Here is a 27,552-nt window from a genome sequence, read left to right as displayed (position 1 = left end):
TTCCTGCTGTCAGTGATTTACATGACTGTAGAAAGGGTCATCATCACCATGGTATAGAATGAAGCCCCCTCTCATCCCAGCCTCTCTCTTCTCTCTCCCCCCACCCCCCCATCGTCTCAAGATTGATTTGACAGCATTCATTCAGAATATCTCAGCAATTCCATAGTCTGTATAGTCCATCACATGGAGTTTTGTCACCTAAATAAATAGATAAGTATGGACAGAATAGATTCTGTGATTTTGATTGCACAGTCCATTTATACATGTTTATGCATAGCTACAGAATACAAATAATTATATTGCTACTGTTCATTGATGGTTTAAAGGTTTTTGTCAAGTCCTGTTTACTTGATACTGTTGTAGTTTGGGAGTGGATTCCTCTCACCATAATGCTGGCCACCAATGAAATAAATGAATAAATATATTATTTGTGGATATATTACAAATTTTGTTAACGGTTTTCAAGATCTTGAAAGTGTGAAAATGTGATTATTTGGGATAAATCGGGTAAAGGCATGATCTTCCTAGCGTTAAACTCATATATCGTTATGTGTGGAATGAACTGTTCAGTACCTTAACTAGTCCTTTAATACCAGCACCAGAAGGAAATTATGTGGATTTTTGTCCTGTTTTGGAATTAGGAATTTCCCTGGACTGCTGGACAAAATGGTTTTGCATTCTGTTATGAATTGAAATGTGGTTTCAGCATGACAAGTCATGTTCAAGTTTCGAGCAGTTTTGTTCATTTCAATGAAATTAAGGCCTGTTTGGCACAGGAAGGCCTTTTTTGGGAAAAGAGATGGTTACTAGAACTTTATACATGCATGGTTTCACCGAAACATCAAGTTTTGAGCTATTTTTTCCATTTTCTACAAATTATGGCCGTTTTTGTGAATTGTGGACTTTGACATAGCTATTATTCTCAAACTAGTAGACTATCGCACATGTATTCAAAAGCAATACTTTTGGAAGACATGTTTTCTTGATGGATTTATTTATTTATTTATTTATTTGATTGGCGTTTTACGCCGTTCTCAAGAATATTTCACTTATCCAAATGTGGCCAGCATTTTTGTGTTTTCTTGAAGCCATTAGATTGTAATGTAGGTGTATCCTTCGAGTATGAAATTAAACCCTGAGTGCATACGATAAGATGTCAGGTAACATATTAAAAAGGTCACCATATATCATACCATCCTCACCGCTTCTGCTTTTATCACTTGCTTTATCACTCTCCTGTTTCTTCACAAAATCAATTCTTCAAGGTTACGAAGAGTGGATGAAAATGCATGCTTTATAAAGCAATCTTCCTGCACTACATATGCTAAAAGCATTTAGGGCTATATATTAATTCTCAAGTCCAGAGTCCCTAATTCTTTTAAAATTTGGCACAGATATTAGTAGTGTTGAAAGTAGAATATTACATTTCTTTACCAACCTTTTGGAAAAGTAAGGATTTGAGTATGTTGTTTATTAGATGGTCTAACCATGTGAAAAAAAGGAAACTCAATATTCCTGTTAGAATTACATATATATTGGCTTAATATGATAGGGTCTATTCAAGTGATTGATGGTATAAATAAAGTGACAGTAATTTACTTGATTTAACACTGAGCATTGTTTCTCAGCTTTATGCATTTAGGAAGTAATTGTGGGATGTGCAAGGATTTTAGTGTGTAAAACATGTGAAGTAGTCACTGTTAAATTGATAGGGATTTTAGTGTGTAAAACATGTGAAGTAGTCACTGTTAAATTGATAGGGATTTTAGTGTGTAAAACATGTGAAGTAGTCACTGTTAAATTGATAGGGATTTTAGTGTGTAAAACATGTGAAGTAGTCACTGTTAAATTGATAGGGATTTGAGTGTGTCAAACAAGTACTGCGTTGTGTGCATGGATTTTAGTATGTCGTAAATTTGAGGGATGCAGTGTTAGAACAGGAAATCTAATGTGGTACAGAAGGGATTATGGGTGCTGTGTATTTGTGTATATGTGTCACATGTGTTTAAGGAATAGATTTATGCACATAAATTTTAGTGCGTCATAAATTTAAGGGGTAAGGTGTTAGAGCATGGAGTTTAATGTGGCAAAGAAGCATAGGGATTGAAGGTAAAGGTGTAGTATACATCGTATGTGTTTAAGGAATATATTTATGTACATAAATTTGAGTGTGTCAAACATGTTTATTGGCCAGAAAAGAGTGTTTTGTGTATGTATTTTTGATTCTGATGGATCACTGTTTGGAGCACTGTAGATGGTAGTTAAGGGTTTTTATTGTGTTGTTCATGATTTTATAATGACATCAGTATAAAGCAAGGAAGTAGTTGTATATGTTTTTTTGAAGGTCATCTCAATTTTATCACAGTTTTCTCACTTCACCATTAGCCTTGATGTATAAGTGTATTCATATTGTAGTGACCTTTCAAAGTGACCGAGATATAAAACTGCCGGCAGAGAAGTGTCAGTGAGAATACTGTTTGTTACGGTAGTTTAGACTGTATGTCATATATGCATGTTCCCCAACATCACTGGATTTAAAAAAAATAAACAAAAAAAAAACAACAAAAAAAAAAAACAAAACATGACAGTAATTTAAGCTAAAATTGCCAGATTGTAATACATGTTGGTGAAATAGCTATCTCAAGCAATTTTGGGTGCAGATTCCAACAAGCCATTTCTGACTTAAGTTTATCCCAAAGTTTGTTTTCGGATTTTAGAAATTAAAATTTTGTACCCCTCATACATGTTCTCTTAAGGCAAATGTGTCCGGATTTCAACTTCCAATACCATAAACTAAGCATATCCTATACAGTTTTTTTTTTTATTTTTGACTGAAGTCTGAAAGGGCTTTGTGGATTTGGGCCCTAGATCTCTTAACCTATATACATGTACAATGTACTTTGGGTATTCTGGGTGTGAATGCTTGAATCATGTATACAGTGCTGTTGATGATGTCTGTCCATGAAGTTTAGACATTCTCAAGAGTGTGATTTTTGGTGTTTATTTCGATCGGTTTTATCCCCTGAGCCTACTCCACAGAGCATTGCCTAATGGAAATGTTTTGTAATCTGAAACGCAGCGTGTGTTGTTTCAATCCATGAGACCTCCCGGGGTCGTAGCCAGCCCCCAAAGAAGAGCTCAAACACCTTTTGTATTTGTGATGTAAATAGCTGTAGATGGTATTGAGGAAGTGGTGCCAGTGGGGTTTAGTGTTAATGATTAACCGTCGGCTCCTGGCTGTTAATTACTCTATTGCCTCTGATCAATAGATGTCAGGGAGCTTGCTGCGAAGGTTGCATCAAATTGTGATAGAATAAACCATGGCATTGACGCTCTATTGATTTCCGTCACCTCCTCGTTTCCGTTTCTCTGCCACTTAACTGCCGGTGCTGTTGCTTGGGAGACCTTTCACCCCATGCCTTCATTTTTCCAACAATACGCGTTTCACAGCTCTCCACATGTGTGTGACAGACCCATGATTAAGGACACTGTCGGAGAAATGAATATCAATTTCATTTTCAACGGGATACAAATTTGTTTTGGATGTTGTCTGGCACATGTCTAAAGATTTACAGGTGACGAGGACGTCTAAGCTAGCACATTGAGTTAACAAGGTCAGTCAGTGAGCCAGGTAAATTGTGCTTTCCTTATCTGGTTCTGGTACATGTATCCGGAGTATTAGAGCTGTGAGCAGGGTGATGAACTGACTGAGGCAAGGATTTGCCCGAATTTGTAGCTGCTCAGTGCCTTATTGCTGATACCATCACTACAGCTATGTTATCAATTATGCAACAGGTGTAATCGTGTGTGAAAGCAAACCATAACACCTGCGATGCATGTAAAGGTACCTGTACATTATTTCACAATCTCTCATTAGGAAGCTGTAGGAAACCGTGCTGAAGTTTGCACCTTTTCTCTAGTGAATTCGTACCCAATATTTTACTATCACCTGTTTGTTTCGCAGGGTTTCATACCAGTGGTTCAACCTTAATTACACACTCAAAGAAGAGATTGATTAAATTTTTATCAAAGTATTCTGTTCACATCTGAAAAGAATAAAAAAAAAAATACGTCAGGTCCAAGCTGTGGTGCCAGCTTGTAACCTGGACGATAGTTACCATGGCATGGCAGTCATACCTTCTTTATGAGGTAACTTTGCCAGGCTGTAATCTTTGACATTTTGAGAACTCCCATGTTGCTTTTCTTTGTTCTGTTTTTACCCTTACGTCACTGTTCCCTGACTCATATTTTGCCTGACGTCACTGATCTGACAATTTCGTCCACCCAGACACAAAAAAGAGGATCCTACATATACTCAAATATAGTGGTCTCACCTTCATGTTCATTTCAGATGTATTAACTGTGCGTTTTTATCTGATGATGGCAGCGGTTGCAGTTTCACCTGCACATTCACTAATTGCTCCCGCCTTCAACCTGACAGACTTTATTCTCACCTGCCTATTTACTAATTTCTCCAGCATACAGTTTAATAGACTCCCACATTCGACCTGCTACACTTTATCCTCACCAGAGCACCCACTCATTTCTCACACATACAACCTGACACACTTTATTCCCACCTGGACATCCACTCATTTCTCACACATACGACTTTACAGACTTTACTTAAAATATTAAATTTTAATTTATATTAAAATACTGTTTACTGTGTTTAGTTTTCAGATCATGTTTTGACATACCATATACAAATGTATCATAATTTCTAAAATACAGATCATTTTTTCTTTTTTTGTCCTCTGATGAGTGGACATCCACTTCTTTCTCACACATACAACTTTACAGACTTTATTCTCACGTGGGCGTCCACTCGTTTCTCACACATACGACTTTACAGACTTTATTCTCACCTGGACATCTATACTTTGATCACCTAACTTAACAGATTGTTTTCTCAACTGGGCATTCACTCATTTCTCACAAATACGACTTTACAGACTTTATTCTTACGTTGGCGTCCACTTGTTTCTCACAAATACGACTTTACAGACTTTATTCTCACCTGGACATCCATTTATTTATCACACACCTTTACAGACTTTATTCTCACCTGGATATCCACTCATTTATCACACGTACAGATTTAATTTTCACCTGGACAATCCACTTGTGTCTCCAAATAATGCCAATATGCACTAGCCAAACCACATGTACGTGTAGGCTACCGAAATGTAGTCACTGTCATGATAATCTAACATGAGCCCTCAATCCTCTGTGTGTAGGTAATTCTAGAACTGGGTAGGTCTAAGGTTATGTGTATGATACCATGGTTGTGAAAACTCTAACTCAGCTGTGTTGATGGGCTTTGCCGGTGGCTGTATGTTAGAGCATTAGATGGGCTGATAAATTGTGGTGGGTAACTGTAAACACCACCTGTAACCTGGGGGTATTAAATGGGTGAGCTTTACCCAAACAGAGCTGTCAGGAAATCGGCCCACAATCCCTGCTACTGGATGCTGCTGTACTGGAGGTTTACAGCTGGCATTATCTGAAAATTGAAGCTGCAACTGGGTCCCAGGCTCCAAGCAGATCCTCATGCATTCTTGTAACTTCGGAGTTTATCTTGAGGCTGAAAATCTGACATTATAACAATGTGTGTATATGTGTATGTATGCCAGAGGCAGCTTTGCTGTGTGCATCAGTCAGTTACAGGCATAATGACTTAATTGTGGGAATTTCATTTTGTGTTTGGGTGATGGATTTGAAATACAGTCAGAGAATGTGCGGTAGTCTGGTGGTTAGAGGTTCTTGCCTTTCAGTGGGTAGGAGACACAAGGTGCAGGTTCAAATCCGATGCTGGATAGGGAATTTGTATATTCCCCAACTCTTGCTGCGTTATGGGATCTAGGAGATTAAAAGTGGCCAAAAACACTTTTCTCAGTCTAAGACTTTTTATGACTTGTCTTCCACTAATATGATATATATGATAGGTATATATCTGCACATATGTGTCACATATTCATCAATATGATATATATATATATATATATATATATATATATATATATATATATATCACATATTCATCCATATGATATGTATATATCTGCACATATGTGTCACATATTCATCAATATGATATATATATATATATATATATGCACATATATGTCACATTCATCCATATAATAGGAATATATCTGCATATATGTGACACATATTCATCAATATGATATATATATATATGTATATATATATATATATATATATATATATATATATATATATATATATATAAAATATAATTTCACATATTCATCAATTTGATATGTGTATACCTGCACATATATGTCACATATGTCACACATTCATCAGTACCACAGTTTACCCCAGATACTTCATTTTCCTCCTCCCCTAAAACTTACCACGAATGTGTGACAAATTCCTGAGTGTTAAGCATTAATGAAATGAATAAATAAAATTGAAATATTGATATTGCAGTTCAAATCTCCATTCATGTACACAACATTTTTTTTTTAATGCGTGATAGCTAATTGATAACTTTAGCACCATTAATAGTGTAGAGTTTTAATTCAGTCTTATGAGACATGAAATAAAACTTTTGGCATACTTGGATACACTTGGTATGTGTTCGATAGGATTCTTGCAAACTTTTAGCTTCAGCTAAAACATGAATAATATAAGGACACTGGTACATTACGTTGAATGCATTAAAGTTTATCAATGGCATTATTACAACCCCCCCCCCCTCCCCCTTGTTAATAACTGGATTCTGTGTAATTTCTCCAAAAGGTTGAATTATTGTACTGAAAACACCTCTAATAAATACACAAACTGGGCATTTGGATCAAGGGAAATAACTCCCCGAATGTGTAGAGCAACAAGAGGTGGGTAGTCTACCCTGGTCATGCTTGTGAAATGTTAAAAAATGTTTACCAGATGTCATCAAAGAAGACATAAACACACGTGCATATATTCATGAGGGTGGTCAGAGGTTTGTCAGAAGATGTTTATCATGCGTTCTGGGAATCTGTTGGGTGAATAAACTGTTCATATAAATTACCTGCACTACACATATTTGACGTTGTCACTTGTTCTTTTATTTTATGCATATATAAAGTATTTAAAGCTGACAGCAAATATTTATGTTATGTTTTCTTTTGTTGTTTCAGTTTTGACGTGGAAAATGGGACTGCACAGGGCAGGAGCCCCCTGGAGGGTGCGAGTCCGTCTACAGGACTCGTGCTTCAGGCATTACCACAGCGACGCGAGTCCTTCCTTTACCGCTCTGACAGTGACTACGAACTCTCTCCAAAGTCCATGTCACGCAACTCCTCACTTACTGGTGATAATGTGTAAGTTTTCTTTTTTCATTTCATTGTTGTCTGGTTTTGTTCGTTTTTGGCCATTTTACATTTCAGCAAAGGAAGGTCATACCAATTTAAATTTTAGTTTTATAGGCAGACTGAGTCTTAGTTTCAGTGTCATTGGAAGATATGAAAATAGAAGTGACAATCATCCAATCTGGGGAAAGTTTCGGCTGTCTTGAAGATTTTTCTTGTTTATTTATTTATTTGATTTGTGCTGGCAGACCTCTTGTTTATTCAAAACATACATATATATATGTGTGTTTATGTGTGTGTGACCAGAAAGCCTCATAAAAAAACGTCATGACCAAATTTGATTTTCACTTTTATCTCTATATTCTATTTTTTTGATTCATTAGTATTTGTTTGCCCATTAAACACAGAATAATATTGGTGTTGTCTGAATGACATTCATGTACAGCAGCGAGCTAGCAAGCTACAACTGGTGGCTGGAGATACATTTGCAGTTATATTACTTAAAAAACTAACTTCTATGATAGTTTATGGTTTCGTCTTTTCTTTGAAACATTAGGTCAATTTCATCTCTTTTTTGAAGTATTAGGTTATAGTTCATTCATCTCTTTTTGAAACATTAGGTCAGTTTTATCTCTTTTTTGAACATTAGGTAGTTTTATCTCTTTTTTGAAACATTAGGTCAGTTTTATCTCTTTTTTGAAGTATTAGGTTATAGTTTCATCTCTTTTTTTGAAACATTAGGTTACATTTTTATCTCTTTTTTGAATTCTTAAGTTACAGTTTCATCTCTTTTTTTGAAATATTAGATATGTATTTCAGAGTACATGGTCGATCAAAATATAAAGTTGATATATAGTAAAGTTACCTGAGGCACTCATCTGAAGTTAGTTTATGAGTGACCGTCTTATAAGTCTCGTGCTTCAGCGTGTGATGAAACGATGATTTTCTTCTAGTGCATAGACCCAAGTCTTAGTGTCTTACAGTGTATATATATTTTTTATCTACTCCAAAAAAGGTGACTCGAATGCTCCCCTGTCCCCCCCTCCCCCCCCCCCCCAAAAAAAAACAGTGAATAATATTGAATTCATAATAACATAAATTAGAATGTAGTGTTGTGTGGTGTTGTTTGAATACCATTTTTTATGAGAAAAATATAGCATATTCATGTAAATGTAAGACAATGAAGGAGCCATCTAGGTCATTGTATTGGGTAAACTATAGCAGCTGAATTGGTGGCTCTTGTAGATTTAGTAGTATTCTGCAATGTACACAATTTACATATTCATGACGTTGATTTCAGTGCAAGCCCACCCTCGGATTAGCTGACATTCTTTGAGAAACCTGAAATTTCTCTCCGTCAAAGGTATAATCGTTTTCACCTGTGGCATGTTAACACTAATTTTGAACATTACTGCCTTGATTTGCTGCATAAGTAGAGCACTTGTACACCTTTTTTTATACTCATATTTTTTAGTATTAAATACAAGCCTTTTTTGATCTTTCAGAATTATTAATGATTGTGTACTAAATATGTGTACCTTACTGTGTGGAAATAGGGCTTGCAATTGGTTTTTTTTTTTTTTTTTTTTTTTTTTATGATCACTATTGTGTTTTCTTTATTTTGGGGATTACGAAAATGTACATCATCTCTTGGAGCATTTTATAACAATAATTCATGTCATCATTCAATTCATTTGTTGTCACTAAATTTAAAAATACAGGATGTTTACTACATAATAAAAAAAAAATATGTTACCTAAAATACTCATAAAGGGGAAACTATGTAGTTAATATAATGTTATAAAATTGACCTTGTAGAACAAAAAAGGTACACAAACAACAGCACTTCATGACTTCAAAGTACTGACTCTTTAATATTTTGAAGCAAATGGTGGATAAATATAATTTATAATTGCATGTAAAAAGTGAATTAAAGCCATTTTCTTCTGCGTCAGAAATCGTGCAGTTTAGCTATCCCCTATCAGTTTACTGAAATGTTCATTCACTTTTATAGAAAACTACCTTAAATGACCATAAATTTGGTCCATGTCTGACTTTCCCATTTTTCCTGATTCAAAGAAAATTCTACTGATTATACAAAGGTATTTTGAGGTTTGCTTGGAACATGGGATAATATTCTACTGGAAATTTGTAAGTTTCAGCACCAAAAATAATACTATGTGACATTTATTTGCCTCTAAAACTGCACTTTTGTGGGCGACATTTGAGGTCATTTAGGGGATATAAGTAAAGTAGAAAAGAGCAAATAATGATCCACCATTGCTTAGTGTTTGCATCAAACAGAGCTAGGCTGCTGTGAAAATGACTGCCTGTAAAGTAAGTGTTCATGCTGTACCTTCTTTATAATGCTGAAGGGCAAGGACAAATTTCACCTCCTGAGTCTCAAAATTCATGCAGAAAACAAGCACGTACTGTATTAGTATATTGTCATGATAATTGTACACAATTTGTGTGTATGCGAAACACAAAACTCTTGCTTCATTTAATCCTCAGTTTCAGTTGTTCGTTGCAGCTATAAATGTTCGTTGCAGCTAAAAAAATGTTTGCCCTGCAGAATTAAAAAGCGCACGTCATCTTCATTCAATTTTACATCAACATTCAGTTTTACATCAATAAAATGAAGAACTGACCAAAAAAAAAATCATGTGTGTTAAATGTGATTGGCGTGATGAACTGTCCTAGCTCCTATCACCTTCAAACCCCCTCCTGTGACCTTCAGACCTTCTTAACATTGTGTTGTTTGCTGTTGAATCTGTAATCCCTCAATACAAACCTCCAAATTCCCTAACCTGGAATGTAGCCCAGATTCTCTCTAAAACAAAAGTTTGCAAGACGGCCAAAATCTTTCTAGCTCACCAGGAATCCCTTACTTCTCTTTTCCTTTTCTTTCTCTTTTTTTTTCTGTTTAGTTTTTTTCTAATTTTTTTACACTCCATTTGTCCTATAGTTCTAGTTTATTTTTAATTCTCAATAGGAAGTTTTTATTTTATCTGTGTGCTTTTCTTTTCAGTTTTAATTACTTACATTTAGTTCACATACATGTATGGTTGATTTTGATGCACACACTCATTTAGCAAATCATAGATTCAGATAAATGCATGGTTTGTGATAGATTTTAATTTTTAACCTGTACACTTCTTCTCCTAGACTTGATCTTCTCACTTGGAATGTATAATGTATGCCCTGGTGTATATGCATGTCGCATTTCATCACATTTTATTGAGAATTCAAGAGTTTATACCGGACATATTTTAGCAAGAAATCAATCTGTACAAACCCAATCACATTTTTGTTAGTCTTTGAGAATAGCCCAAGTATTAATTTTCACAAAATATCAATCTTCGTCTGTGCGTGTGTTACAGTTAAAAATCAGTCGATAAACTTGTTAAAATTAATAATGCTTTACACTCAGTAAATTTTCCAAATTTGTATCCATTTTACCTTTGATATATATAGTACAGGAACATGAATGATATTATCTGAAAGGCATTAACTGGAATTTGAGCTACTGTTTGGCAAATAGGAATTTTTTTGGATTATTGAATATAGTTTTTTTTTTTGTTTTTTTTTTTTGGCCAGAAATATCCGGTATAAACTCTTTAACAGTTTATTTTCACGTGTAAGTGTTGCATAAACAAATTTACCCCACAGTATGTTGATAGCGGTATGTCATTATCAATTCACTTCCTTATCCAAATGTGTAATGTGCCCCAAAATTGTAAAAACTGAAATTTTCAGGTGGTTTTCAGTTTTTCTCAGCAAAATGTTAAATTTGGACAGCTGTTTTTTTTTAATGAATTTTTCATTTTAGACACACTGGTCTTAATAAATATATTTAAAATGACAAAGTTGAAAGTGTGTGGTAAAATTTTAATATTTGGACTGAAATTCAATCAAGGAAATTATGTATCAGCACTTGCATGTTGAGGCCTCGATCTTTAGACGTGCACAACTCGTATCAAGAGTGTCATAAATACAGATGCTGGGAAAGTGAATATTTGTATTCTCTCTGACAGAATCTCTTCCATCTGACATTTTGTTTCTGGGATTTAACTGCATGTTAAGTACTGGTTTTATATTTGTACATTTGTACATGTGTAGGCTTGCCATTAAATCAAGGGATTTAGGCTAATTTCATCTTAAATGAATGTCTTCTTAAATTAATGCTTGTCTTACAGAGTTTCATATCTATATAGGTTTATATGCCTTCATACTTACATTCCGGGTGCAGCTGTCTTAATTGGTAGTTTTTTTTTTTTTATGACCCAGGTTTTTTACTTGTTCTCTCAGTGGTCTTATCTACTAAGGTTGTGGGTTCAAATCCAGCTCTTGCCTAAGTGACTTTCTTTTTGTGTCAGAGGGTTATTAAATGAGCAGATTTAGTTATCCTCTAAGATAGTATCAACTACGTGGGACTATCTAGGATTCCAGTTTGGGATGCTAATAATTACAGGTAAGTCCTTTTTTTTTAATGAACACCAAACTTACAGTAGTAAGAGAGAGGTAAGTGGCCTTTGTCATTTTCTTTTCCATAGGTTCATATAGCTGAGATTCATCTGTGAATTCCATCAAGAATTTGAAACAAGTAATTAAACATCAACATGGAATGTGTGTTTCTTTGGAGAGAAAGGTCTTGACATTTAGAAATTGAATGTCAAGTTTTTTGGCAAAAATTACACTCAGAAATCCTTTGAATCAATTTATCTTCAGCATAATATGACTGTTAGGTGAATGAATGATCCAAAGCCTTTAATACCATTTTTGCAATATAGATTATGCCAAGTGACTTTTAATAGTGAATAGATTTTGATATGGATATTTGCCTGTCTTCGGTTCAGTCACTCAGTACTTCAGAGACTTGTGCAATGTGATCATACCAGCTCAGAATATGATAAGCAAAGTTAATCTTCAGCCAACTATGTTTGAATTATACTGATAAGAGAAAATGGCCTTCAGGTACATCTGTGTTCTACTTATTGGCTTCATCTTGCATGTGGTTCCTCTCACATATCCATGAGATGAAGAGCTTTTCAGGGGAAATAACTCCTCTAAGCCTAACATAGAATCTAGTAGCCTCTAAGATGTCCTGATGGAAAACATTGATCATATATCAATCAATGCAGTCTCTAATTACTGCAGTGGATGTTTTCTCTTTTTTGTCAACTTCTTTTTCTTGCTGAGTTAATAATTCTATGTGGTAATGATATAATGATTCAAAAGAAATGAAGACAGAGGGGCATTAAAAATTCACCAGGCAGATATTCTTTGCTCTCTCATACTTCAGAGCAGTTTACTGATCATTTTATCCTGCCATCTTCAGCGGTTAATATTTAACTAGACATCTCAACCTTTTCCGTATGTGGATAAGAGCATTAGTCAGAGGTTTGATTTACGGACTCGAGGGAATTTCTACACTACAAAGGCCATGGTGGAGTGGCATAAAAAGTTTCCACTGATGATTCTGAGAAGTTCCTATGGGACACATCAGCCTCTTTCCATAGCGGGGGAACTAAGTAGGGCTTATTTAAACTGGGTGCAATGACCCCCTGCAAATGATTATGTATATATTACCCAGGAGCTCGATTTTCTGGAGGGAAAAGTACATGTAGGATAGAGGTTTGCCTTACGAATTGAAGCAGTGAAATGATACGTATATGCACACATACCTAGAGGGCTGTGAAATTACGGTAATCGACATGAGAGTGATTTGAGCTTTGAAGGATCCTAACTCAGCGAAATAGTGTGAAAGCAAAGAAAAAATATTGCTTTTGCTTCGCTGTATGACAGGGATATTGTGTCGCAAAAATTATTGAAGTTGTATGCAAAGCTTTTGTAGGAGGAGCATGAATGGCTAAACAAAATGCGGAAAGAGAAAGTTGATGAGCAAACATATATGCCAGGAAGATGATAGTTTCATCAAATTTAGTGAATCTGCTTGGCAGCATTGCCTACATTCTACTGCAGTCCTTTTTTGTTAGTTTTAATTTTGACAACAGCTTGTAGAATAGGAAAAAATGGACATTCACAGTTCTGCATGTTAATCCAGGAAAACTTGATGTGTTATGCATTTTTGTGAGGTTAAATGATTAAAAAAATGAACAAATTTTCTATCTTTTTATTTGAATAGAAGCTGTATAGGAGCGTGTATAAACCTGATGTGTGAGAACAGTGGGCAGTGTGACTGAGTTTTAATATAGTCTCTTCATTATGGTGTGATTTGTGGGACTATAATGGGCAGTGTGGCTGAGTTTAATATAGGCTCTTCATCATGGTGTGATTTGTGGGACTATAATGGGCAGTGTGACTGAGTTTAATATAGGCTCTTCATTATGGTGTGATTTGTGGGACTATAATGGGCAGTGGGACTGAGGTTAATGGGCTCTTCATTATGGTGTGACTTGTGGGACTATAATGGACAGTGGAACTGAGGTTTGTGGGCTCTTCATTATGGTGTGATTTGTGGGACTATAATGGACACAGGTACTGAGGTTAGCAGGATCTTCATTAAGGTGTGATTTGTGAGACTATAATGGACAGGGGGTACTGAGGTTAATGGGATCTTCATTATGGTGTGATTTGTAGGACTATAATGGACAGGGGTACTGAGGTTAGCAGGCTCTTCATTATGGTGGGATTTGTGAGACTATAATGGACAGGGGTACTGAGGTTAATGGGCTATTCATTATGGTGTGATTTGTAGGACTATAATGGACAGTGGGACTGAGGTTAGCAGGCTCTTCATTATGGTGTGATTTGTGGGACTTTAATGAACAGTGGGACTGAGGTTAGCAGGATCTTCATTAAGGTGGGATTTGTGGGACTTTAATGAACAGTGGGACTGAGGTTAGCAGGATCTTCATTAAGGTGGGATTTGTGGGACTTTAATGAACAGTGGGACTGAGGTTAGCAGGATCTTCATTAAGGTGGGATTTGTGAGACTATAATTGACAGTGGGACTGAGGTTAATGGGCTCTTCAATAAGGTGTGATTTGTGGGACCATAATGAACAGTGGGACTGAGGTTAGCAGGCTCTTCATTAAGGTGGGATTTGTGGGACTTTAATGAACAGTGGGACTGAGGTTAGAAGGATCTTCATTAAGGTGGGATTTGTGAGACTATAATTGACAGTGGGACTGAGGTTAATGGGCTCTTCATTATGGTGTGATTTGTGGGAATTTAATGAACAATGGGACTGAGGTTAGCAGGATCTTCATTATGGTGGGATTTGTGAGACTTTAATGAATAGTGGGACTGAGGTTAGAAGGATCTTCATTAAGGTGTGATTTGTGAGACTATAATTGACAGTGGGACCGAGGTTAATGGGCTCTTCATTATGGTGTGATTTGTGGGAATTTAATGAACAGTGGGACTGAGGTTAGCAGGATCTTCATTATGGTGGGATTTGTGAGACTTTAATGAACAGTGGGCCTGAGGTTAGCAGGATCTTCATTAAGGTGGGATTTGCGGGACTTTAATGAACAGTGGGACTGAGGTTAGCAGGATCTTCATTAAGGTGGGATTTGTGAGACTATAATGGACAGGGGTACTGAGGTTAATGGACTCTTCCTTATGGCATAATTTGAGGGACTATGTTGGACAGTGTGACAGCAGGTGTTTAAACACTTCATCACTATGGCTGCTCTGGGTGTTACATTCAGGAATATTTTACACAGATAATTGAAAGTCTTTTTTAAGGGTGAGCAGTTCATCAAAGAGGAGTTCAGAGCTGTTGGTGAGAGGAGTATCATTTTCTTGTGTACCACGAAGTTGATTGACAGCGGAAGGATATTTTCCAGACAGCCCTGGAAAAGTGGGTATCTCTCTCTCCGGCTATTTACAGCCACAAAACTCACGGAAAAAGATTCACTATTGCAAAGTTCATCACTCTCTGTAAGATAACACAGATTCTGGGCTAATACTCTTGACATTTCATTGATATCGAGCTCAGCCACTTTACGTGGGCCATAACCCTGCAATTCCTCGGCGTGACACATGGAGAGTGCTTGCTAACAATACCCACGATATGATAAGCAGCAGCCCAGCACGGTTGTTTATGTGCAATCCGATGAGTGCGCCTAACTACCTGCCCCAACCACTTTCCACCTTATACTCCCCCACCCCACAGCTTGTCCCGGCTCCAGGGCCCCCTTGGGTAATTAGGTTTACCATAAGCACCAGCTGCTGCACTAGGTCTATTCATAGCCCTTCTTCAGGATCACTATCTATTGATCGTATTTTGGGTGCACTATCTAGGGAAAGTCTTGTGCCCTAACAGAATTAAGTTCTCAGGCTCTGGGCCCCACCCCCCACCTCAATAATATCCCTGGGGTGAAACATTTATTTCATCTTGTTCGTGTTGTGGAGAACCCTATAGCCTTGTCCTAGCAGGTAGTATGGAACATACACAATGAACAACATAAGAATAAAATTGTGCATAATTGTTTTTGTGGCTCTGTTGTTTCAATTTTTTGCTTTATTTTATTTTCTTTACTGACTTTTTGTTGGGGTTGGTCAACTTTCACAGACAATGATTAAAAATTGTATACTGTAATTTTTTATTTGTAGAAATGATTGCTTGTAATTTATATTGGAATCGTTTTCACTATAGGGTGCACTGATTTTTACTATGTCAAGGGAAGGCGTAAAAAGTAAAAACAAATCATCTAATTTGTGGAAAATGTGGGCCATCCGGGCAGTTATTCCCCTTGAGGGCATATCTACAGGATCAGAAAGCTTAGAAAAACAGGGGGAAAAAACAAATAAACATGGAGGATCAGACACAATAAACAGGTGGATTTTTAGTTTTAATTTTCTTCCGCACAAACAAAAAATAAGATTGGGCGCCTTACAAATCAAGTCTTCAAACTTCGAGGAGTGACATAATATATATTGGCTGCAGATTATTAACCATAATATGGCTAAGATATTCGGAATATTTTGTAGCCATGCAAGCAAAAATAACATTTGTTCCAGGGGTTTTTGTTATAGAATGCTTATTGACTTGTGAAAATAGTGATATTTCCATAGATCTGAAAATTTGGTCCTGCCCAGCTTGTATATAGTTCCATTTTTTGATCGATTAGTGCCTCGCGCCAGTCTCAAGACCGTTCAACTTAGCTGACAGCAGTCAGGTGGACCAAACCTCAGGGCTTGGAATAAACCACTGACCTTCGTCAGGTACATGACCAACCTATTGAGAGCACTTCGACTATCTGAGCCAGCTATGGAAGGGTATATGTGCAGGTCGCTATTTAACATCCCCTCCCCCCTCGCTCTGCAAATCCCCCACCCATACTCCACCTCCACATCCTAGTCATGCAACGACTGCCTTACCCTGAGCATTTTACCCTAATTCTGACCTTGGATGGGCGCATTAGTACCATGGCCTTTGGGCTAAGACACCAATCGAACCATATTAAATGTACATGTTCATATACGTCATTGCTGTCGTCTTGCCTGTGCTAGTGATATCTTTGGTGGGGGGTGGGGGTGGGGTGGGCGGAGTATTGCTTTGTGGTGGCATCTCTTACCACCGTACCTTACATTGATGTGATTTAGCTGACGTCAAAGATTCATTAGCGACCACTCTGTTTTGAGCAGCTTCCATTTCTTTGCTCTCTCTTAATTCTCATGCTTCAGGATAGACTGCTTTAAGAAACAGATCAATAGATTTATTACTTTGAAGAAACGCCTTTATTTTCTGAGCTACGTGAATAATTGTTTGAAGTGAGAAAACAAGTGTTATTTTTCAGGATGTCGGAAGTAGGTTCTGATTTAACACATATATTAAAAGGGAATTGCTCAGGTCTCAAAGCATTATCCGTCAAGGTACTGTGGAAATTTTCTGATACCACTCACCTGATCATACAGGCAATAATAGACATAACGGTATTTTTATTCTTATGAAAAAAATTATTACCTGGTATGAGACTGGATGAATGTGAGCAGCCATTAAGCTCCAAAGCATAGGGTCAACGACCTGTAGGCAAAACAATGCCCTAAGGGACTTATATTAAAATCTGGGTTCTCTGTTGTCATTATTGGATCTCTCTAAATTGTTTACATTCTCTCTCATGCTACAAATGGCAGTTCAGTGCCAATTTTCCTGAAAACCCTGAAAAGCTCGGTAGAATTTATTGTAAACATGTTTACAGCAAAGGTACATTCTGTGATTTACAGTCTCAGGGAAAATTGCTTAGTGCTCATGGTTTCTGATTCCTCAAGGTCGGCCCTGTAAAATCCATCACACCTTTACTGCCATTAAATCCCTCTCTGCTTTGACTTTCAAACGAACTTCCCTGGAGATATACCTTTCCTTTCAAGGATCTTTTAGGATTCTTTTATATCTGTAGGAATATGGTGATAACTTATGCAGGCTTTCTCTTGTCTGCAGAGCATAGGGATTCGTTTGGATGGCCTTTAATACTGGTGAACGGTCACTTGGGGAAAACACCTGATGTTTTATTGAGCAGGTGTTGAATTTTCTACACTGATTTGCAATACATCATATCTAAGGATGTTTCTGTAAAGTTTTATAATTCAGCCCGGTTTGGAATCAAATCTGGGTCTTTATTTCTGAGATACAGCATATCGGATGACGTTTGTGTGAAATTTGTTAATTCAGCCCGGTTTGGAATCAAATCTGGGTCTTTATTTCTGAGATACAGCATATCGGAGGACGTTTCTGTGAAATTTGTTAATTCAGCCCGGTTTGGAATCAAATCTGGGTCTTTATTTCTGAGATGCAGCATATCGGAGGACGTTTCTGTGAAATTTGTTAATTCATCGCGGTTTGGGATTAAATCTATAATTTTTTTATACATGGTTTTATTCCATTTGAGGAAAGATTTTCAGTGTTTAACCTTCAGTCAGAAAGGACATTTTGGGAATTGCTGGGAATGTATACCCGACTATCAAATACTATCTGCATGTGCATTAACACTGAAACTCCAGAAACAACTTCAGAGAATCAAAATAACTTTAGATCTGTAATTCATGCAAGAACACATGGAAAGACCATGGTGAAATGCTAAATACCGTCAAATATTCATAGGTGCTAGCGTTTCAAGACAAATGAACTGAGGTAGATGTAGACTAATAATTTGTAATAAACATCATCTCACAGGTGATGTAATAATCTGGTCTCAGATGTAGATATGGGTTTGTCATATCTGCAGAATATCACATTTTACGTGATAGATCTGTGTTAAGATTTTGTAATAGATCTGTATCGAAATTTTCTGGTTGGTCTCTAGTAACTTTTTGTGACAGTTTTGGAAGAATTTAAGTGTGCTGTTGATAGATATAATATAGATATGTAGCGTCTTGTGTTAGACCTAAAACATTTGTATGGGATTAGAAGTGTACATTCCATCAGTTTATTCAAGGGTTAATCGGCAAATATTCTGCTAAGGACACGGTCGTAGAAGTGAAATATTCTTTGAGTACGGAGGAAAACACCAAATAAATTTGAAGACATGAAGGGTACACTCAGATGTATATTGCTGGAAGTACAAGTACTATTTGTCACCTTAATAAATGGTATAATTCAGTTGAAATCTTGTCAACCGGTTGTTGTTGTTAGGTGTTACTGTTTCAACAAAGGCAGATTGAAAGTTTTCCAGTTAGCCAAACTCAGTACCAACTGATGGTTTTCAACAACATTAGTATTGATCCAGAGTACCTCTGCCCGGCCTGAAATCTAACACGTAGTTAAATTGGCAATGAACTTTGGTGTCCCCTCTCCTCTCTTAATTCAGCTAGCTGATTACTTTTTTTTTGTGCGTGAAAAGGTAGGTTTTCAAACCTATCTTGATCTTAGAGATTGAGTGTTGACTTTTTCACTGAGTGTAGATTTGAAGTGTGTATTTGAGAGCTAGATCAGTGGCAGTAGGAATCCTGTGATGTAAGGTGAACCGTCCATGCCTTAGTCCTCCACAATCATTCCAGATGGTAATCAAATTACAGTTAATGTTCTTGGCATCTTGCTAGCAGATATTGCTTTAGTGGAAAGCTTTAGTAAGGGTTATTCATACATTGTACCTTGGGAATGGAGTTTGCGTGTGAACTAGGAACATTGGCACAGACATCTCAGCATCTCGGCCATTGTTAATTCCATCCCTGTGTCCACAGGTGTTGTTCCAACATGGGTTCAAATGTAAAACAGTGCTAAATGAACTGAGAAGCAGTGGCTGGCTTAGAGGGTTACAACCCAGGTTTGCTGTGACGGTTCGGCCCATGATGAACGGGTACTGGATAAAACACCAAGCAATAAATTGAAAAAAAAAAAATACAAATGAATTGATGGTTTGTCTGTTTATTAAGACTATATTATCAGTTAATTAAGTCATACATGTTTGCAAATTAAGATTGGTGTTGAGATTGCCTTAAGTTTGACCGCTCGTTTATACAGGAATTAAATACTGGTCTTTGATGTTAAGCCCCTGGATCAAAAAGCACTGCTTATACACAGTTGGTGTTACACAGTTCATAGAAACTGTACAGGTACTTATAACACTTCATTCCAGTTGATCGATTCATCCATGTAATTTGGCGTTCATGTACCGTACTAATCAATTGGATTAGATTTGATTGGCTTCAGGTGTTAATGATTATTGAGGGCTAATGTGTGTAGATCATTTCTTAGCAGATTAAGTCAGGAGGAATTAATCTTGGCAATAAAGTTGTCTCATGTGTGATGAAGCTTGAATCAGATCAAGTGAGCCTATCTGATTTACTTATCAGTCATTCTCCATTCTGGGAGAAATGATTTGCATATACTGATTATCAGCTGTGTATATTTATTAAAAAATATGTATATATTTTTTTCCTCTTTTTTTTTTTGTAGTTGAATATACAATGATTCAGATAGAAATATTGGTGAAATTCCAATAAAAGTGAATTTAAATTATATCAAAGCTCTCCCAGTGAGTTGGTTACAGTTCCCAGTTTTGCAAATGTTCCTAAAAAGCAAGGAATTATTCAGCCCTTCTGACTCATAGAAGATTATAGACTCGTAGAATTCAATCAACCAAACTTCTGGGGAAAAAGACATTTTATATTTTTTAAAAGTTAGTGGTAAAATGTAGCTTTGGTGACTCGGGCTTCAGAATCTTTTAGCTTGAATAATAGGTTATCACATTGATATCAAATGTTGTAGATAGATAAATAGTATGTACATATGTTTGCTTGGGGTTTTACATTTTGTTTAACAATTGTTCAGTCATCTGAAGACGACGAGACGTTGTGTTTGTACATATAGTATGTCCTCTTGTACCAGGGTGAGTCCATGCTGCCAAAGTACTGCCGCCAATGAAATATCATGCCCAGAAATGTCACCCCACCCTGTCACATTTTACTGACATTGTGTCAACCAGTCTATTTTCCATGATTTAACATCTTAGTGCTGAGTGCCAAGCAGGGCAACAACAAGTACAATTTTGTTTGGTATGACCAGACCTGGGTTTGATCCCAAGGTCTCCCGAATTTGTAAAGGATGATGTAACCATTAGATAAATAGTGGTCAGTTACAAATGGAATGCTTATAGAGTCCACTGGTGCATGTATACTAGTGTTACAGGACCATTGTCGTTGAGTATTTTATTTGTTTCACCTTAGCACCAGAGAATTTTTTTTTCATTCCTTTGTATGCATGCAGACTGGTAGATCGAATGATTGCTTCCGAAGAAAGGGCCATTGTCAGTAGAAATGCTCATCATTGACTTCAGAGCAGACGCATTTAAAAGGTGACGGCACCTATTGATTGATACATCACCTGGGCTATCCTCGCTCATTGAAACGAATGTCTGCGTTTACCGCTGCGTCTGATTGCATCTCTCGCTAGAGACAAACTGGTCCTGCAGTGTCAGCCCTGCTGAATCACGTCCAAATAATTGGACAAACTGAGGTCGATGCATCAGCCATTTTACCCATGAAAGCAGAATATTGGAGATTCTGCCCACTTTAATGATGAGTTTCCATGGCAACCGTAGGTGGAAGGCGCTTGTTTTTAATGCCTGCAGTATGCTAATCATCTCACAGTGTAGTCTGCCTTTTTTATAGCCACATGCATTTATCTTATGTCTGGTCACTTTCATAGTGCAAATGGGAAATCACCTGTCCCCTTGAACATGCTGACTCTGTGGCCATGTATAATGAACAAACAGGAGTTGATTATAAATTGTTTTTCTCGCATTATACTCCTCCTTATCCTGTTTTGTCCAGGATTGCATAATTAATAAAACTATTATTGCCTAAATCTCATGAAAAATGTCATGAGCTCCAGTTTTGCAGTAGCACTGATGTCCTGGAGAGGTCATGGCTATCTTGTACCCAAGCCATTTGCTAATTCAGTGAATGGTCCATGTACATATATGTAGATCACATCCAGGGTCGCCTAATACAAAAATCCTTACTTTCTACTATTTTCATTGTGCCTGAATCTCACGAAAACAACATGATCTCCCATTTTGTAGTAATACTGATGTCCCGGTGAGGTCAGAGTTATCTTGCACTCAGATTCAAGACATGCCGAATTGATTTTGATTGGCTGGTGTGAGAGGTAGGTGAGTCCAGGCAATGACTTACCTAAGTGGAATTTTAGGTACGGTACATTTATTCAAGTGTAATCAAGGCTGGATGATTTAAACCAGGAAAGCCTATCTCAGCTGTCAGCCAATCAGCGTCGATTTTGTATCCTTTTGAGTGAATGGTTCATGCCTGCAGAACCTTTGATGAACCACAGATTGATCGATCAATCAACACATTATCACAGACAGACAGACAGACAGACAGAACAACTTACAAAGCTGCTTGATAGAGCCGCTAAAAATGACACCACATGTTCTGATTCACATGTAAATGTGTCAGTGAGTGAGTGAGTGAGTGAATGCTTGGGGTTTAACATGCCAACAATTTTTGAGTTACATGACGACGATGTAATATGTGAACATTACATGCCGTTAATTATAATGCCAAAGGGTGAAATCGAACATTTCGCCCACATGCTCTGTTAGGTATGGGCTCAGACTAAGCAAAATTTCCTCGCAAAGCTATATAGCCATAAAACATTTAAAGACATGACTGCATGGGTGATAAATTTTCAGGCAAGTTAGAGCCAAGTATAAAGGTAATTTGATTGTCACCCCTGCAAACTCTTGCATAATTTATTCTGCTGTCACTTAATATTAGCTTATGAGCAAGTCGTAATGGACGTATCTTAATTTGCTTTCACAGTGATGTTTGCATATCCTCATGTGATATCTTTTCTTTTTTTATATGACATATTTATTTTATTTATTGTTTCCCTCTCCTTTTTAAATACAGGTGAAACATTTCATTGAAAAAGCCATCATCGAAATGTTTTGAAGCCAGTTTATGCATGGTATTTGGCGCTGCCTCTTGGCTTTTGTTGTCTACCAACTTAACGAGAAAGCAATTTGTAAAAAAAGTTTGCTTTAAGTGGCAAAAAAACCTGCTCTCTTTTTACCTGTTAACATGTATCATTATCTATTATTTTGATTCATTGTTATTTTCAGTACATGTATAAATTTGAGAAGGGTTTATTGTTTTACAAATTGCTAACATGTAAAATTGGCAACTGGAAAACTGGAAAATGAAACTGTACTTTAAGGCTGATCTAAGGTTGAAGAACATGCCATTGTGGTGACCTAACCAACAGCTGCAGGTCACTGAGTTGGAAATGTCCAACGTTATATCGCCAATAAAGGTCTAGTGATGCGTGACCTTGATTTAGTGCTGCGTGACCTTGATTTAGTGCTGCGTGACTTTGATTTACTGGACTTGATTTAGTGCTGCGTGACCTTGATTTAGTGCTGCATGACCTTGATTTAGTGACCTTGATTTAGTGCTGCGTGACCTTGATTTAGTGCTGCATGACCTTGATTTAGTGCTGCGTGACCTTGATTTATTGCTGCATGACCTTGATTTAGTGACCTTGATTTAGTGCTGCGTGACCTTGATTTAGTGCTGTGTGACCTTGATTAGTCATGGACACATACATGCAGGGCATGTGTAGGTTTTCCATATAGAAGCTAAATGTTTAGCTGTGAAAGCTAAGATATGTCCATACAGCCTCTCATACAAGGCACATAATTGGTGTTTTTGGAAAGAAATATTCGCAGGGGATCGACTAATATTGGTCTACATGTTTATGGTTGCATATCAATGTGAGCTGTATTATGCAAATAATGGCATGTAGAAATGCTATCAAGTGTTATTATCTGTCTAATCCTAGACATACCTTGGAGAACTTTAATGGTTAACTTGAGTTTTGGGCAAAGTGGTAATTGTCAAACTGAGGATTGCTTCCCTACATGATGCCTGCAGTTTGTCTGCTTTCATATAAAAATGGTCAAATACATGAAAAGACCAGGAGTATTGATTCTGCAGAAACAACAAATTCATTTTTCATCCTTCCAGTTTGAAACTATTAGTGATTGTTTACATTGCTACTAAAGTGACAGGTTTTCTTTTGAAGATCACCTTTTTACCTATCCGTGTGCATACTCACCAAATTTTCTTTTGTTAATCATATATAGTGTTCATGGTTTTGTCCACAGGTTTGTTTCATAAATAATGGTTTTTGGCAACGCTCATTCTGTCTGTGTTTCATCTGGACTTCTTGAGCTCTATCCATGTTGCCTGCAGGCTGTCCTGATTTTAGGTCATAATTGTCTGCCCACATATAGTATGATAAAACTGTATCACTTTTAGTACAATTCTCCAAACAGCCTAGGGCTTTTTTATGGGGAAATAAGTAGCTTTGATCATATCTGTCCTTGGACATATTCTATAATGATGATACCATCTCTCCATTTTTGTATTCTGTTCGGCTACAGAACATCAGGTATTTTGCTAAGGTGTGTATATATTAATGTGGGATTTATGTAATGAAAATAATAAAGGGATGTTTTTATGTTTATGTGAAAAGTAAGTCTTAGGGTTTCACCAGCGAGAATTGCAAATTTATGGGCATTTTGGCATCATTATTATTCAGCCAAATGTGGTGAAAAGAACACAGTCTGTAGAGTAGTTATTTATATACAGGGATGATCTGAGCACAGTGTCTTGTCAGACTGAAGCCATTAACTTAACATAAAAAGATGCCATATATGTACGGCCAAATGATTTCTGATATAACTTTCTATAACCTTGACTTCAGGATGTCAGCTTTTGGTGTAAGAGACTGTCAAAAAAATCAGTCACTCTGTTCATTATATTTGGTTTCACGTTTGTTGAGCCGGGAATGAAAATTTGACAGTTACATTAAATCCCAAGAAGTGGTCAGAAAGAGTGAGAAAAGAAATAATTATATCCCTAATCAGCTGACGTGGGGTTTTGCTAAAGAACCTTGGCAGATAAAAAGAACCTTAGCTAAAGAAACTCAGAAACCACGTGAATTGTGTGTATTGAATCAGCCTGTCTGCAGCCACGTTCACGTGACATAGACTGTAGCACCAATTTTTAAGCACTGAACAAAATTTTGATTTGCAAGTGATCATGCAATTTCCAGTTGAAAGCTACACATGATGTGTGAAAATCAGAGAGAATGGAATTTCCTGTTGTCTTATTAACCCTGGCCAGAGGGTTGACACGCATTGCACTACACTTCCTCTTTTGGCAAATAAACAGGACCGCCATTGCAGAAGTGAAAAATTTTTGAGTAAAATATTTTTTGGGTGTTATTTTTCTTTGTTAGTTTGTCAGAAGAATATTTGGATTCTGTGCAACGATAGAATTTGTTCTTTTGTACTTTCCGCACCGGGGGTGGGGGGGGGGGGGGGGACATTGGATCATGATCTGGCAACCATTACAGGAAATATCATGTGTTGCAATAAATGAAACAAAAGATTCCTATTGCGTTTGCCCCCACCCCTACCCCTCTTCATCCATCCCCTCTTCATCCATCCCCAAAAGGCTACAGCTAAAAATATTCCTTGTCAGACTATTAGTAGTCTGCAAACGTTGATATGAAAAGTCTTGGCAGGCTTTTCCCGTTATTGAGGCACTATCACGTCAGCCAGCCTTCCCTTGCCCCGCGGTGATGGGGATTTCATAGACTGGCTACCCAAAACCTCTGTGGTGTGTGCTGTACAAATCAGCAGGGCGGCATCTCGAGCAAAGAATCAAGGGGCTCCCCCGAGAAGTTCGGGGACAGCAGAGTAATCTCTAAGCTGACACTTCGAAAGTCCTTCATCATGTAGTGTTTACTTCACCTGACTACGCATGACTTTATAGAAAAGCGATTTCCTCCACTGTTCCTGAGACTGGGCAGACCCGTCTCTAAGACTAAGTGGCAATTGTCCACGTATAGTCTTCCCCCAGTGACAGCTTGGGGGCCCATTGTGGCCTCAAAGAGTCTTCAGCCATCTTGGTTCTTGAAAAGGTGGAGCACTTAGCGGTTATTCATCCATCAGCGAGGTCATCAAGCGAAGATCTTATATGATGGAGATAGGGATCTCCATAGACTCCAATGATGACTGTTCAGATGACAGTCAATCACTCTTGATCGCTGCTCTCAGGGCATCTGGCTGTAGATAAAGTTTCGATGAAGTGGTGTGTTTGCAGCAATGCTGTATAAATAAAAAATGAACAACAAAAGAGAAAAACGGGTTTGAATCACAGCTGTTGCTGTTTTTCTATCTGTTCAATCGCACTGTGTATTTTCCAAAAAACATAATAATTATGATTTCCACATTTGTATATTGTAACAGTATTACGGTTCAGACATGCCTCTAGGCCTTTAGTCACACCAGATACTTTAAAAAAAAGCTATTTGTCAAATGCAATAATGCACACATTGACAAAGAAATACACAGTGTTAAAAAAAAAAAACAGTTACAAAGAGATTATGTCAAGACTGTTTGATGCATAAGTCAATATATATTCAGGAAATACAATCTGCTGGTTTAACTCCAGCATTGACCCTCAGTGGACTGTCAGCCCTGCAGGGGTGTTGTCACATGAGAAACCTCTAATGGATTGAATAAAGTCAACACTTTGACACAAATCCTCTGATCGCTGAAATTGTATTATGTGTTTTCGGAGCTATGGGTTGTCCAGCTGCAAGAAGGACATGTCTGTGAGAATTGTTGATCTGGTTAGGGTAATGGAATAACGGCTTCCCCCAGAGGTGCTGGTGGCTTAGGTACATCTGCAGATCAATTTGGTTCGATTTGCTGCTGCCACTCAGAAGGTTTCACTTGGGTAAGACTTTTCCACCTAACTCATTTCAGCCATTCACATCCTGCTTGTTTCATCTTGAAAGTGTCCTGGAAATTTGAGCAGCTCTGTGAAGAATTCCAGACAGATCTCTTGGGTAGTTGTGTTGATCTCCCCTTGAAATAGAAAAAGAGGGAGCTTAATCGGTGTTGAATGTATATGGAGTGGTGTGCGCGTTGTGTATATATGCACCCATAGGAATTGATCCAAGGCCCTCAGCAGACATTTCCTTGTGTCAACAATTAAGCCAGCAGGCATGGCTTTGCTTAGTGCTTCTTCACAGAAAATTGTATTGTCCGTAGACTCTGCATCATAAACAGCATGGACCGGGTTGGGTTTACACGGGTCACTATGCGGCTGCTCGTCCGTGAACTGACGTCCCATTCGTATCTACCTGTGCGGACATGATCTGTATGGTAACCTGTATTGAGACTCTAGATAGACTCCATGGGCCAAAGGTTTGAGCCGTATGGTTTATTGTCTTGACTCCACTAACGGCATTAGCTCTCCCTCAGATGTGTGGGAGAGGCAGACAGAGATGCTAACGAGGTAGTGATGAAGCATTTCAGTTACATTTGTCGTGGATAAACACATTTTTAGCCTCCTGTAGTTGTGAATTGCCGCATGGCTTTCTTGGTTTTGTTTTTACCATTCTGGTGACAGCTGAACAGGTGTGCGCATTCACATGTCCTAGCTTGTATAGGAGGATCACCTGTTATATTTTCATTTGTGGACACCTTATACGCACACACTCATCATTTGTGCCAGCCTCTGTTCTTGGTGAAACCTATATTGATCATTGCTAAAACTCTGCTAGCCCAGTGGTGGTGGTGGTGGTACCTCCAGGTGGTGAGTGTTCTGTGCAGTGGATCTAACGTAAGCCATTTTCTCTATACTCATTGGCTGGCCGGGGCACAGCAATGTACTGATGGCTGGGTAATCACCCCGGATGTAGGCTGAGAATTCA

At 37.5% G+C, this 27,552-nt stretch overlaps 1 protein-coding gene across 6 annotated transcripts in view; it reads left to right on the top strand.

Annotated features, from left to right (window-relative positions):
* LOC135471554 (3',5'-cyclic-AMP phosphodiesterase 4C-like) overlaps window positions 1–27,552 on the top strand; it is a 227,533-nt gene that overhangs the window by 146,981 nt on the left and 53,000 nt on the right. For all 6 annotated transcript variants that reach the window (XM_064750828.1, XM_064750831.1, XM_064750829.1 and 3 more), the window contains exon 2: window positions 7,152–7,334. In XM_064750828.1, coding sequence (XP_064606898.1) covers window positions 7,152–7,334 — 183 coding nt within the window. The remainder of the gene's footprint in view (window positions 1–7,151; window positions 7,335–27,552) is intronic.

Source organism: Liolophura sinensis, chromosome 7, assembly GCF_032854445.1.
Source record: "Liolophura sinensis isolate JHLJ2023 chromosome 7, CUHK_Ljap_v2, whole genome shotgun sequence".
Lineage (NCBI taxonomy): Eukaryota > Metazoa > Mollusca > Polyplacophora > Chitonida > Chitonidae > Liolophura > Liolophura sinensis.
The sequence above is the reverse complement of the archived record's forward strand: the minus strand, read 5'-3'. Positions and strand labels throughout refer to the sequence as shown.